The following is a 14,440-nucleotide window of genomic DNA, read 5'->3' on the forward strand; positions in this document are numbered from 1 at the left end:
TGGGACTGTTTCAAATAAAATACAGAGAAGCCATTGTTCTTTGGAGGAGTTTCTGAGGTGAGTCTTCTTGTAGGATGAGGCTGAGGGAGGAGAGACGCAGTGACTTCACTGGCAGCTAGGGAACTGGCGGGGCTTTGCCAATGAGGACTGCCCAAGTCAGTGTAGAACTGCTGCTCACATTGTGGTGCAGATCTGTGCCTACCTCAGTGGTGCAGAAATTAGCAATAAGGTCAGGGTCCTGGTAGGCTGTGTGTGGTGTGTTTATACTTTAGAGAAATGGTGAAAAAGATGAACTTCTTTCACAAGTGGCTGTGGACATGCAGAAATGGCCTCATGTGTTCATATGTGCAGAGGTGCCATGTAGATCCAAATGCAGGCCCTGGATGTCAGACATTGTTTTTTTTTTTTTTTCCTATTGCCATGATCAGACACCAAAAGAAAATATTTAATTGAAGGCTCAAAGTTTCAGAGAGTGAGAGTCCGTGAGCATTATGCCAAAGAACACAGCAGCAGGCAGGCCTGGTGCTAGAGCTGAGAGCTTACATTGTGACCTACAAGTAAGAGACAAAGTTAGAGAGAACTGGGAAGGAGAAAAGCTTTTGAATCTTCAAAGCCTACCCCAAGTGACACACCTCCTCCAACAAGACTATGCCTCAAAATCCTTTCCAAACAGTCCTACCAACGGGGGACCAAATATTTAAAACACAAAAGCCTAATGAGCCATTCTCACTGAAACAGCCACAGACATTGTACTGGCTGGTTCTGTATCAACTTGACACAAGCTGGAGTTATCACAGAGAAAGGAGCCTCAGTTGAGGAAATGCCTCCATGAGATCCAGCTGTGAGGCATTTTCTCAACTAGTGATCAAGGGGGGAGGGCCCAGCCCACTGTGGGTGGAGCCATCCCTGGCCCAGCCCATTGTGGGTGGAGCCATCCCTGGCCCAGCCCATTGTGGGTGGTGCCATCCCTGGGCTGGTAGACCTGGGTTCTATAAGAAAGCAGGCTGAGCAAGCCAGGGAAAGCAAGTCAGTAAGTACCATCCCTCCATGGCCTCTGCATCAGCTCCTGCTTCCTGACCTGCTTGAGTTCCAGTCCTGACTTCCTTTGGTGATGAACAGCAATGTGGAAGTGTAAGCTGAATAAACGCTTTCCTCCCCAACTTGCTTCTTGGTCATGATATTTGTGCAGGAGTAGAAACCCTGACTAAGACAGTCATCAACCTTGGGTCTCAGTCATCCTTAGATACTGCTCACCTTCATTTTTGGTCAGTATCTCTCCTGAGGACCTGGGGCTTACCACTTAAGTAAGTCTTTCAGCCAGTGAGCTCTCACATCTGCGTGTGCCTCTCCAACACTTAAAAGCGTGCACCATGCTGTGCATTTTATATCGTTTCTGGGGTTTGAGCTCTGGTCCTCGCCCTTGTGCGGCAAGCATTTTATCGATGGAATCAACTTCCAGCTCCAGTACAGAAAAATTGGCTAATTAATAGAGGTTTTTCTCTCCTGGGCTAAAAGTAGCCGCTTCTATTATATCCCGGAGTGCCTGGCTTTCCTGACAAGACATACAAGCACAGCCACACGCCTGGAATGTCCTGAGAGGTTAAGAATAGTCACACAGAGAGACGTCTTCTGCTTCTGGGCCCTGCAGTTGTCAGTTGTGCCCGAGTCTCATTGGCAAGCAGCTTAGAGGTGTCTTAATGTAGAGACAGAAGACCCGACCTCCCGGGCCTGGGAACACATCTTTCTTTCCACAGCTTGGTGCTTTCCTCAAAGTCTGACACAGGAAAAAAATGAATTGATTTTTAAACATCTTTGGAGTACACGGGCCTTGACAGCCTCCAGCAGCCCAGACTTGTGTCCCTCTGCGAGCATGGAGCACGTGAACTTGTTGGGGTTTCTCATCATCACCTTAAACTGTAACATGACCGTCGCGGGTGAGTCCTGGGATGAAAACAAAAAACTTGTGGTTTTTGTTGCCGTGTTCAAATTAAATTATTTCCTAAGGTTCATCCCAGTTTTCAGTTTGTCTGGCCCACTCCCAAAAGAAAGGCCAGAATACCTCTGTTGGCGTGGGAACCCTGGCAAGCCTCACTGGGGACATAGTTTATACCCATCAATATCAGAGGGCGTGTGGGTGGTGGGCCTGTCACTCTTCGGCATCTTCTCAAACATTTGGGTTCTGAATTCGAAGGCAGAATTGAGCGGAATAGATGAGAAAGTTATGCTTCTGTTGTGTCTCCTGACCTATCCTTATAGATTATATCTGAGGACTAGGTTATGAAGATTATTAATTTCTCATATGCACTTTAACACAGATCCCAAGTTTAATTTAGTTGTTTATAGTGTTGGGGGATAGAGGTTAGAGTCTCAGGCATGAACGGAAGGTGCTCATACACTGAGCTATTTTCCCAGCCCCTGGTTACATGGTCATTCCCCAACCCCCACCCTGCCAGTTTGCTCTATATTGCAGGCTGACCTCCAGCCTCTGACCCTCCTGCCTGAGCTTCCCAAGTACTGGGCTGCAGTCTTAGATAACTTTATACAGTCCTAGCTATTCTGTTAACAAAAGGATAATAAACATTCCCGGAGATTGATACAAATGGGTATGTTTCAGAAAGTTTGAAAAGAGGATGGGAAAAGATGTCCCTGGTGTGAGGTTGATGGTTTTTCACTTTATTTTTTGAAAATTTGACTAAATAAACCTGGTGTTGAAAGGCTAAGTCCATGACCTCATCACCCTGTGATGCTGATCTCTTGAGTTTGACTGCTTTTGTCTGTGAGGAGAGTTGTTTCCTTCTTCATTTGTTTGACTCACAGTTTTTGTTAATCTCATTAAATATAGTGACTAGACTAAGAGGAAAGGAACCTTGAAATACTAGGAAGAGGAATATTCTTAAAGAAACTCAATTTCAAGAACCCAGAGCTACAGGCCCCATGACTGAGAAAGATCATGTAGGCTGGTGTCATAAGAATAATGCTGAATTTACCATCTTCTGTTTGCTAAGCACAGAGAAGAGAATATGCTGAGATCCTTTGAAAAGCTTAATCCCTAAGAAGGGTGAGATCAGATTACATCATAGATTTGCTTGGCTAAATGCTCTCTGTATCTTTCAGTTCAGGGCATGCAAAGGCCAGATAAGGTACGGGACGAATTTTACAGGTCTGCTCACTTGAAACCTATTACAAGCATTTCAGGGCTGTTCCTGGTACAGCAAAGGCTCAGGAAGTAATTGCCCTAAAGATTTGGTGGTGGGGTTCAGTGGTACAGTACTTTCCTACTTTCCTAGCATAGCACACATGCTCTGGTTTTGAGCTTTGCCTGTGTGTGTGTGTGTGTGTGTGTGTGTGTGTGTGTGTGTGTATCTGTGTATCTCTCCCTGTGTGTGTGTATCTCTGTGTGTGTGCATCTGTGTATCTCTGTGTGTGTGTGTGTGTATCTGTGTATGTGTGTGTGTGTGTGTTTGTGTGTGTTACAGCTGTCCCTACTCCTGTGAATGGTACTGCTATCTCAGGCTGTAGAAGTTAAGCTGCACGTCAGGCAGCCTTTGAACCTTAGACAGTGATCCCTCCACTTGTTCTGGCCTAGGTATGCTCTGGCTGATCGTGGCAGTCTTCCTGAGGATGCTGGTGGTCACCTTGGCAGGGTCGCCTATCTATGAGGACGAACAAGAGAGGTTTATTTGCAACACACTGCAACCAGGATGCGCCAACGTTTGCTACGACCTCTTTTCCCCAGTGTCACCGCTGCGGTTCTGGCTAGTGCAGAGCCTGGTCCTGCTTCTGCCTTCGGTGGTCTTTGGCACCTACACCCTGCACCGCGGCGCGAAGCTGGCTGCAGGGGGAGCCTGCAGGCCCCAGGTGCCCGACCTGTCGGCTGCCTACCTCCTGCACCTGCTGCTGCGCATGCTCCTGGAGGCCGGGCTGGCTTTCCTGCACTACTTTCTCTTTGGCTTTTCAGTGCCTGCCCGCGTGTCTTGCTCGCGTGTACCCTGCTCAGGGGATGTGGACTGCTATGTGTCGCGACCCACGGAGAAGTCCCTCCTGATGCTATTCTTTTGGGCAGTGAGTGCGCTATCCTTCCTGCTCAGCTTGGCCGACCTGCTTTGCAGCCTGCCGAGGAGGACACGGAGAGCCAGGCAGTGGGTGAAGGGAGAAGCTAGACCCGTCTGTGAAGTCCCTGCACCTCTCCCTTGCCTCTTACAAGACCCTCAGGGCGACCATAGCCAGGGACAGGTGGACCAGGAGGCCAGACAGGAGGAGCAGGTTGTGCCTGAGTTCCCCTGCACGAGGACAGCCGGGCAGGGTGACAGTCGTAATGTTGGTCAGGGCAGTGGGTCAGGACTCCTGGAGCATTCAGACCAAGATGTTAGCGAGGCCACTTCCTCAGCTGGTGACAGGCTGACAACGGCTCAGCATGAGTGTAGGTCCCACAGAGAAACTTCATGGGACCTGGGAGGCAAAAACACCCGGTCAGACGAGTTCTCCTTGGCTACCCAGAGCCACCTGGCCAGTCACTGTCCAGCCAGCCAGCCTCAAGCTGCAGGTCGGCTGGCCACCTCAGGCAGTGCCCCCCATCTGAGAGCCAAAAAGTCTGAGTGGGTATGAAGGCAGCCGCCCCAAAGCCCTTTCTCCAACACCGTGCTGCCTCTTGCACGCTGACAGGGCATCTTCAGCTTGTATTCTTGCTGAGATCATTTGATACGTAACTAGAAATTTTATTTCCATGGTGTAGAATCTCAATGGAAAGTTATCCTACACTATACTAAGAACCTGAGTCAGGATGGTCCAGCTAACTTTGTTCCTGTCAAACCGCTTGCTTTGGCAAACCTCTTCCTCCATCTAATCACTTATTTCAGCCTTTATTGAACCACCTGATTAAGCAAAAGCTCCCTCTGAAGCTTCAGAGCGAGACACCAAGATGCTTTTTTAAAAAATACCTTGGTATGGCCTTGGTAGGGGTGGAATGTCATGGCTGCTGTAAGGCTTGTTTGTATAATAATGTACATATTTTTTTACATTCCTCTTTCAAGGAATGTCCACTGGGTTGATGTTGGTGAGTTAATGATTCCATGATAATCAGAGATAATAGTCTGGGGGCGGGTTTTGGCAAATGATGCCTCAGTGGACTTGTAAATGCTGGGACCTTCAGGACAGTCCTTAAGGCTGTGGGAAAGAACTCTGGAAACATGAGTTAAAAAGTATATAGTTTCTCAATCAGGCAAAATATAAAAGGATACAATGTGAATTATATGAAGGGGCTTTGCAAACGGGAAGGAACAAAAGCATCTATTCTGTGAACCAACTTGTCAGACACCAAAGAGTGAGACAGAGAGATTGGGGAGTGGTGCTCTCAGGAGATCTCACCCAGCTAAGATTTTCCTTTGTGCTTACAAAGGCAGATAGGTTACAGAGTTCAAGGTCTGCCTGGAACAGACCAAGGCTATGCCCAGGTGTGGTCCCATCTAGCTAACCAGAAGCAGGCAGATCTCCGAATCCTTTTGCAATGTTTAAAGAAATGTGTGGTGCTTGCTGTGTCCTTAGAACCAAGAGCCAGAGAAGGCAGATCTAGAGAGAAAGTCTTGAAAGTAGAATGTAAGTTGTCAGTTTGAACCCATGATTTGACTTCAAGTTGTTTCAACGCTCTCAAACACCCTTCTCTTTCCAAGCCAAGGCTGGTTGGTTCTTGGCAATAATAATAATGATAATAATAATAGTAATAATAATAATGATAATGATAATGATAATAATAATAATAATAAAACCCTTACCCTAAAATCTCAGAGCTACACTTGGGTCCCCAATACCCGAATGTAGTTCCAGCTGTAATAAAGAGTTTCAGTTGCTTATTTACTGTCTGAGTGAACATCTCTGGTGGGTTTCCCATAACAGCAATAGACTATGCCCTCAAAGCCACAGGGTCAGACCCCCCTGCAGCCTCTCCCTAAACAAGCCCTGGCAGGAGCAAAGTAGATGGAAAGACCAGCCCATACAGGGAGAAAGAACTTCAGCTGCAACTATAGAAACACAATTTCCACTGAACAACAGGCCTAAGAAGTCGGATAACCAGGCTGATCGCTGGCGTGGGGTTGTTTCTCCTGCCAGGCTGCCAGCCACTTTTGGCTTGGTGTCTGACTCTCCCTAAAGCATGATATTACAATTATAGAGCTTTCTCAGTAGTTTAATGTTTTCTGGTGAAACATAATGAGTTACTTGGCTGTTGTCTGTACTTTGGCTTACACAATATCCATAGAGTATCATTGGCTTACCATCTTTAATAAACCGATGCCCTTGGCTCATTCCTCATGTACTTAGTGAGTCATTTCTCCTATGTTTTCTGAAATACCTTTTCTGTGCCTACTTACCCTTGTCCTGTTTTCATTTTTTGTTTGTTTATTTGTTTTTGCTAATTGTCTCCCTTTGTTTGCTGAGTCAGCTTTCTATATTTGCTGAGTCAGCTTTCTATATTTGCTGTGTCATCCCCTTCTGTTTTCATTCATCTCTCCTGTGTTTGCTCAGTGGTTGCTTTTACCCAGAGAGAAAGGAAGTAGTGTTGTTGTGATAAGCTGTATTCTTCACAATTGTTATTCCAGGGTGGTATTTTTGTTATTGGTTTTCTGCTTTTTTCTTTTCTTTCTCCCCCCTCCCCCACTATTCAGAGTTTTATTTCACTAACATCAGGTCAAATTTCCACAAAATAGTTTCCCGGTCAGTTACTAGTCTTTTTGTAGCTTTCCCATATGGTAGTACCAGAAGATCTGTGGGTCAGGGAGAAGAGACCATTGGAAGGATTCCACTTCCATGAGGCAGCTGAGGTGGGAATCTGACTGTTCAACAAAGGACAGCTTTAACGGCATCCATGAGGGTAGGAAATCCAGGCTGTAGACATTCTTCAGCTTGTCAGAAATCAGACCAAGGAAAACCAGTTCTACACCTATTCAAAAGGTACTGCCATTCATCTCTTCTTTTGCTGTTGTCCCAACATGTTTTTTTCTTTTAATTATCATATCAGGTCCTTCCTTTAGCCCGTCTCCTATGATGGCACAGGTGGGCTGTGAAAGCCAAGGAGTCGAGGAGCCCAGTTCACCCGTTGCTAACAACTTCTCAGTCTCTGAGAGAGAGTGAGCTCCTCAGGTCTTGTTTGGTAGCAACCACAGCATAGGGACTCCCCGATTTTCTGACATCCTCGTTATTTTATGAAGTTGTTTTGGCTTCTCCCATTCTCTCAGCATCAACAGAGTCCACCCCAAACACAATGCCATTGGTGCATCGGGTAAATGGCTTCCACAGTGGTCTTGATTTCTCTTGACCAGCTACATCCCAGAAGTGGAAAGGCACTGTTTTGGAATTACCCAAGGTTACCTTCATTTTCTCAGTGGTTAAATCCTTTGGTAGGCGCGATGTTTACAAATTCGTTGAACTGAAGCCTGTATAAAACTGTTGTCTGTCCAGCACAGTGCAGACCCAGAAGAACAGCGTGAAAGGTCTGAAAGGACGGCAGGCCCGACAGTCTGGTCTGGCAGTCCACTCCCCATCTCCAGCTGCAGATGGTGTTCTGAACTGAACTCGTTCTTCGTATTTTCTTTCAATTTCTCTTTCTGGGTGACCCCGCTACACGATTGCTGGCTGGCGGTCCTCCGTCGTCCCATTAGCCTCTGGGGAGTCTTTTCAATATAAGATTGAACTCAGGGTCTTGTTCATCCTAGGTGATTGCTCCTCACAGCAACACTCGAAGGCTACATGTAGTTCAGGATCTTCGGTCTGTAAGTAAGCTTGAGATTCAGATTGTATTGGAGGCTTATTGGATTAATCAAAGCGAACAGCAGCATCTGGTCCCTGCTCATGGAGGATATGAGGAAGAGGCTTCCTTCCCTCCAGCAGAGGATGATACCTTGTGTACCCACGAGAAGCGACAGCTTTCTAAAGGAAAGCTCAGCGATGTCATGTCGGCTGCAGTGAAGACACGCTAGATGCATCTATTGACTGCTCATTGGAATGGTCAGTCAAACACAATGAAACGGATCTTGATGTTCCCTGCTTGCACGTACTACCCCCACCCCCGCTCTGTTCGTTCTGTTCTTGAAGTCACTTAGAGTTGTGATCTGTGCCTTTCTCCTCTCTCTTCAGTATTTAGGATTATGTTTGGCATGATGGCTGTTCAGTTCATCCGAGTTTGATACTCCTGAAGTACTAAGAAGCAAATCTCGCTGGGTTCCTTGCAATATGTTATTCTGGTGGAGTTTCCAAGTCTGGGTATAGATTTCCACATATGGGAAGCCCTTGAAGCCTAGTGTTGTTTTTAAGTCTAAGCATTATATCATGCTTATCGTGAGCCTTGATGAGCAATGGAAAATTCACATCGCCAGATGCCAACACCATATGTCTGTGCTGGATACTCTGGAACAGAGGGGAAGGAGAAATGTTCAGGAAGAGGCCATGGTCACTGGAGAACTGGATGGAACATGGCATTTGCCCCCTGGCCCTGGACTCTGTGTCCAAGCTTGGCTCACAAGCATGCAGTTTTACGTGAGCATCACTGGAAGGAACTGCTTTGACCACTGCTGCTGCTATTGTCAGAAATCCTACAGTGAGAGATCGGAGCCCGAGATTCACTCTACAAAACCAAAATGCACTTGGGCCACAAGGAAAGGCAGTATTCTGAGCCAACGATTGAGGCTCTCTTCCTGTGTTTACCACCACTTCCTTGCTTGTAGCTCTCTTTACTCACCCAGGCTTCAGGTTTCTCCTTTGAGGGATGAAGGACCCAAACTAGAATGTTCTTTGGCAGTTTGAGGAATTTAAGGAAAGTGTTGTGGTAAATATTAAAAAGGAATCTGCTGCTACTAGTTCTGAGGGGGCTCTCTCTGTAGGAGCCACTCCTGTGTGGAGCCCGGCGCCTGGGTTCTTTTTCTCCCACGGGTCCCCTCACCACCCTCTCTCAGCTCTCTCTCTTTTAGTCTGGAACTTTGGCTACCCGCTCCCCAGTGGAGCCACAGGCCACCATGCTGAAACTGCTCTTCCCCGGCTGCTCCTCTACCAGCCGAGAACTTAGCTCACATTCTCCACAGTCCGGTAAAAACACGACTCGCATCCATTAACTTAACAAACAGGCTTATATGTTAAATTCTTATTCCACAAACCCTCTACACAATAAGCTTACAGCCAGCAGACAAAAACACAAACTGCCTATCCAGGAAAGATAAATTAGACCCATAGAAACCCTTAGAAATAATTATGACAACTCATCAACCTCATCAAGTAAGAGATGCACCGAGAGAAACATACACATCTGCCTTCATCTCCTCCTCTGTCAATCTCCGCCTACTTCTCCCTCTCTTCTGTTCCTCCAGCCTCTTTCCCCACCTTCCTCTCCACTGTATCACCTTAATATCAAACTACAGGAAAGAAAAAAAAGATAGTGAGAATTTTCTTAATTAGATCTGGTACTAAAATCTCCAGTACTTTGAAGCCATCTAAATTACTTTCATTGAAAAGAAGGAAACTAAGGGAGGGAGGGAGAGAGAGAGAGAGAGAGAGAGAGAGAGAGAGAGAGAGAGAGAGAGAGAGAGAGAGAGATTGATGTTCAGTTGTTTCTGTTTTGAACTGCAAAATGTTCATTAGATTCTAATTTTCTGTGGACTTTAGCTCAGCATGTTCTCCCCAGGCTGAGGCGAAGATTGTTTCTGAGACCTGAAGGAAGCCATGAATCCACTGGTGAATCTGATCTCTGTGCCGACAAGTCGTTCTCGAACCCCGTGGAGCTGAGAGTGAGCGAGGTCCTCTGGGATCAGTGGGATTGTGTATGGGAGGTAGTCTGAGATCAGCTCAGACGAAGCAATCTCCACTAGAAGCCTCTTTCAACTGTCTACGTGCAAACTTAATTTCAGGGAAGATAGGCGGTGTGGTACATTAAGGGAAGAAGGCAGGGAGGTGCACAGGGCTGTGGTGTAAATCCTCTGGGTCTCATTTCATGCCAGCTCCAGGCCAACTTAGGAGGGTTCTGGCGAATTTTGCTGGCTGTGCAGGAGATAGGGGTTTTTTTTTTTTTCCCTCTAGAAATTAGGTGGATGCCAGACACCATCCTCCTTGTGTTTGAAGTGTGTGTGGTCCTTGGGGAGCTTTCAGATTGACTTCCAGCTCTGTAGTTGGTTCCAGAGAGAGACAAGGCGCTGGGATTTCAGAGTCTTTTAAGTTGAGCCCAGGTGAAATTGATTCCATTGAGGATTGAGGGAATTAAAGTCAAAGGCAGAATGGGAAGCTTCAGTGTCTAGTATTGGTCTAGGGTTCGGGATACATATATTTGATCTCAAGCACTGAATAAAACCCAGGTTTTACTAGAAAGGGACTCCTTCTTCCTCAAGCAGAGGAGTGGAGGTTGAGAGGCTGCCCCTTGTATATCTCCATCATCTGCTTCTTTGGTTGAAATGTCTTTGTCATCCATGTGTTGCTGAACAGGTCTTTCTTCGGTCACTTGGGAAGGGCTGTTTGCTCTCTACATAGACCCACATACATTCCTCTGTAGGCTGAAGGATTTTAAAATCTGTGGGGTCAAGTTAATAAGGTAGCATTTATGAAGCATTGGTTCTGCATGTAAACGAATCTCTATTTATGTTTCTACGAGGTGAGACTTTACCCTATGCAGTCAGAAAACTGAGGTGGGTTAGCCTCACCTGTCCAGAGCATCTTAAATCCTCCCACTCAACCAATCTGCTCCCTGCCTTCACAGGCCTCAACAGAACAGCAACAAGAGACACCTGCTTTACTAAGTGAATGTGGGAAACCCATATGTGTAACTATGGAAACCTCCGGGCAAGGACTTGGTCATGTGTTACCATAAGATGTCATAAATGACATTTGGTGGTAGAGAAGATGTTAACTGAACAAGGCCTTTTCTTTTCTTTTCGTTATTGTTGTTGTAGTACCAAGTCTTACCAGCAGGGGTCTCTCTTGGATCACAGTTAGGATCCAATAGGTTAAAAGGCACCAAAGCAAAATGTGAATCTTCACCATATTGATTGCTGCCCATTAATTTTCAGTTTTTTCCTGGCTTATCTCATAGAAAGCAGGGTTTGAGAATTGTCAGCAGTATGTTTGTGAATTCTATTATCTGGATATTGGACAATCGATACTGGACAGTGGTATCTTGGGAGTGAGAAATTAGGGGATAATGGGAAACCGTGAACAATCTCACAGGAAGCTGCTCGTTGAACAGAACAAGAGACCACCATCGTGGGGTTGAGATACAGCTCCTAGTGTTGACTTCCTTCCTTTGATGTTTGCTCACATGTATCTAATCTCCCCACCTCTCCACATAAACTGAGACGGTTTGGCTTGGAGATCTAGAATTGGAATATAGCTGACCATCAAGACACATGGCAGGAAGCTAGCTAGGTGCCAGAATCCTGCAGGTTGGCTGCTCAGAAAGCTTCCGAGGAGATGTAGCAATGGGACCTTCCTCTCTCCTTCCAGCTGTTCACTAAGCTGCAAAGAGAACCTTTTATCTGTAACCACTAAAAATGAGTGATGCTCTTCCATTGGCTTGTGAAATACGCTGTCTCATAGTTCAGAATCTCTCTGGTGTGAAGCTTTCGAAAGTTAAAGTGTCCTTCATCTCAGAAGTCTATTTAAAAAGCGAGGACATTTGTATGAGTTGGTCTTCAACTGAGCCATTTGATCGGAAAACCTCTTTACTTCATAAGAAGGCCGTGTCAGGCATTTTGCTACAGGGACAGAAGACGACTGTAACTGGTCCTTCAGGAGGCCCCCTGATGATATCCCCACAGAACTAGGAGTAAAGACCACGGGAGCTGCCAGGCACTTAGTAGGTTGACTCTGAGCAGTTCTCTGGACACCTATGGAAACAAAAGTCCAGGAGAGTGATGCAGATTTCTTAAAATAGCCCTGCTAGTGTAAACCCATGCTTCCTCTCCCTGCAGCCTTCCACTCCTTTCTGTCAGAACAGCAGTTAAGTGGATGAGGCATGGAAAAAGGCCAAACGCTACAAAATCAGCAGAATTAGTATGTACCTCTCAATAATAACTCTGATTATCAACGGTTAAAATCCCATCATTATATCTAATCTGTGCATTTCGACCCTCTGGGGGTCGAATATCAGAGATCCTGCTTATTACATGTTTATATTATGAATCACAACAGCAGCAGAATTAAAATTAAAGTTATGACATAGCAACAATTTTTTTTTTTTAATGGTTGGTGGTCACCACAACATGAGGAACTGTACCAACCAACCAGCGCTCCCAGGGACTAAACCACCAACCAAAGAGCACACATGGAGGGACCCATGGCTCCAGCCGCATATGTAGCAGAGGATGGCATTGTAGGGCCTAAAGAAGAGGAGAGGCCCTTGGCCCTGTGAAGGCTCAATGCCCCAGTGTAGGCAAATGCCAGGGCAGGGAGGTGGGAGGGAGGGGTGGGTGGGTGAGGGAGCAGTCTCACAGAGGCAGCGGGAGGGGGAATGAAATAGGGGGATAGCATTTGAAATGTAAGTAAAGAAAATATCCAATTGAAAAAAAAAAGAGAGACTCAGCTCTTGAGTTAAGTCTTCAAACCTGGGTTCTCTTCATAGTCATATACACCAGAAAGAGTTAACTGCTTCTTGTATTAGTCAATCAATACTGTACTCAGCATGATCCACTAGAGGGAGGAAGAGGACAGGGAATTGGAAGCTGAAGAAAACAGTCCGGTGCAGCAAAGAGGAAAGAGGGTGAAACTGGATATGTGCCAAAGATGGCGGTCTGGCAGAGAGCGCCAGGGTAGCCCAAACCCTGCTGGGCATGACTTGACTATCAGGACCCAGGGCAGGAGACAGACTGTGAGGGTTCTGACTTGTTGATTGACAGAAAAGGCAACAGGACGAGGTGCAGTCAGATTTGGACACAGAGGGCAGTGGGTGAGGGATGCTTTGCTTTGTGGCTTACAGAAGCCCAAGAGAATAAACTGAGATGCTGCTAACCTGACATCTGGCGATGGGACCATCTAAGTTCAACAGGATAAAGATCACAGGGCCTTTGATGTGGAAGATGATGGGGCATCAGGAGCCTTTGCAGAGATTCGTCACCCCATCGCCTTGCTGATAACACTGGGTGTTTTCTAACACCAATATCTCCTCCCAACTTGTACCCCTAGGCACTGCTGGGCTGGAAAGTACATTGTCTGCTATCTTTACTCCTCACACTCCTTCTGGTTGAGGACAAGCCACGTAACTTGTCCCATATTTCTGAGTCTTTATCACAAATGTGAGTCAGGTTTGCTGAGTAGACAGGAAGTTCTTTCAAATAAACGGATGCAGGCCTGGTAGTTAGCTGGTAGTTAGGTGCTAGAGTGTTTGCCTAGCACAGAGACAGCCCCAGGTTCTGTCCACAGCACTGGATACCAGGTAGATGGGCACATTCTGTGATCATAAGTTGTGGGAGGTAGAGGCAGAAAGACCCACAGTTTAACATCATGACAGAAAAGATGGCTTAGTCAGTAATACGCTTGTCATTCGAGCTTGAGGTCTAATGGTGTGAGCCTGGTATTACAGAAAGATCCCTGAGGCTTAGGCAGCAGGCATAGACTTGTTTCAGACAACAGAAAGGGGCGGGGGACAGAGGGAGGTTCCCACAGTCGACTTCTGGCCTCCACATGCACAGATGCACACACACACACACACACACACACACACACACACACGCACATGTGCACACATGCATATACATATGGTTATAAACCACTGTCACTCTCAGATACAAAATATTCAAGGTCATTACTGGCTATATAGTGGTTTTGAGGACAGTCTGAGAAACAAGAAATTTTGTCTCAAAAACAAACAAACAAACAACAACAAAAAATAGAACAAACAAACGCAGGTGGAACACAGTATCTGAGGAAAGAAATGCAGAAGGCGGGGTCCCATGAACAAAGGACACAGGAACGGGGCAGGAAGGACACTTCAGATGTGGTGGGTTCCCCAGGCTGATGGTGGCACAGGCACCTATGTGTCTGAAGAAGCAGGGAAGACAGTGTATGCAGCAGCACTGTGGCCTGTGGCAAAGGTTTTATGAGGAGAACCGCTGACGGTGCAGGTGGGATTCGAACCTTTTGTTTCTGCGTTGACTCTTCTCACTGGAGTCATGGACAGTTTATGGTAGGGCACTGAGAAATCTCTAGCCCACTGTTACTGAATTCAGAGCGGTCTATGTTAGCCCCCCACTAAGGTTTCCGCCGGCATGACGGCATGTGGGGATGTTCCACGGAATGTGCCACACTCATCCTTTAATTAGACTAAGATTAGACTTAAAGGGTTTTGAGCAATTTGGAAGAATCCAGTCTTTGGTCTTAGACTTGCTAAATCCTTTGAGAATTTTGAAGTCCAAACGTAAGAAATCATAATACAGAATAAGGACTTGTTAATCCTGAGAGTCTAGGAGTGATTTTAAACCGA

At 46.3% G+C, this 14,440-nt stretch overlaps 1 protein-coding gene and 1 pseudogene across 2 annotated transcripts; one reads left to right on the forward strand and one right to left on the reverse strand.

The window, feature by feature from the left end:
• Positions 1-1,870: 1,870 nt before the first annotated feature.
• On the forward strand, positions 1,871-4,605 carry GJD4 (gap junction protein delta 4; the record flags this gene model as incomplete). Its single annotated transcript, XM_080916970.1, has 2 exons — positions 1,871-1,934; positions 3,587-4,605. 2 exons carry the CDS (start codon positions 1,871-1,873, stop codon positions 4,603-4,605), a joined length of 1,083 nt encoding a protein of 360 aa, XP_080773096.1.
• A 2,347-nt stretch (positions 4,606-6,952) lies between these two features.
• LOC308421028 (ADP-ribosylation factor-like protein 4A) lies at positions 6,953-7,532 on the reverse strand (annotated as a pseudogene). Its single transcript has one exon. The product of its transcript is annotated as an ADP-ribosylation factor-like protein 4A (transcript).
• Between the last annotated feature and the right edge of the window lie 6,908 nt (positions 7,533-14,440).

The sequence above is a fragment of the Micromys minutus genome (genome assembly GCF_963924665.1).
Source record: "Micromys minutus genome assembly, chromosome: 5".
In the NCBI taxonomy this organism is placed as follows: Eukaryota; Metazoa; Chordata; class Mammalia; order Rodentia; family Muridae; genus Micromys; species Micromys minutus.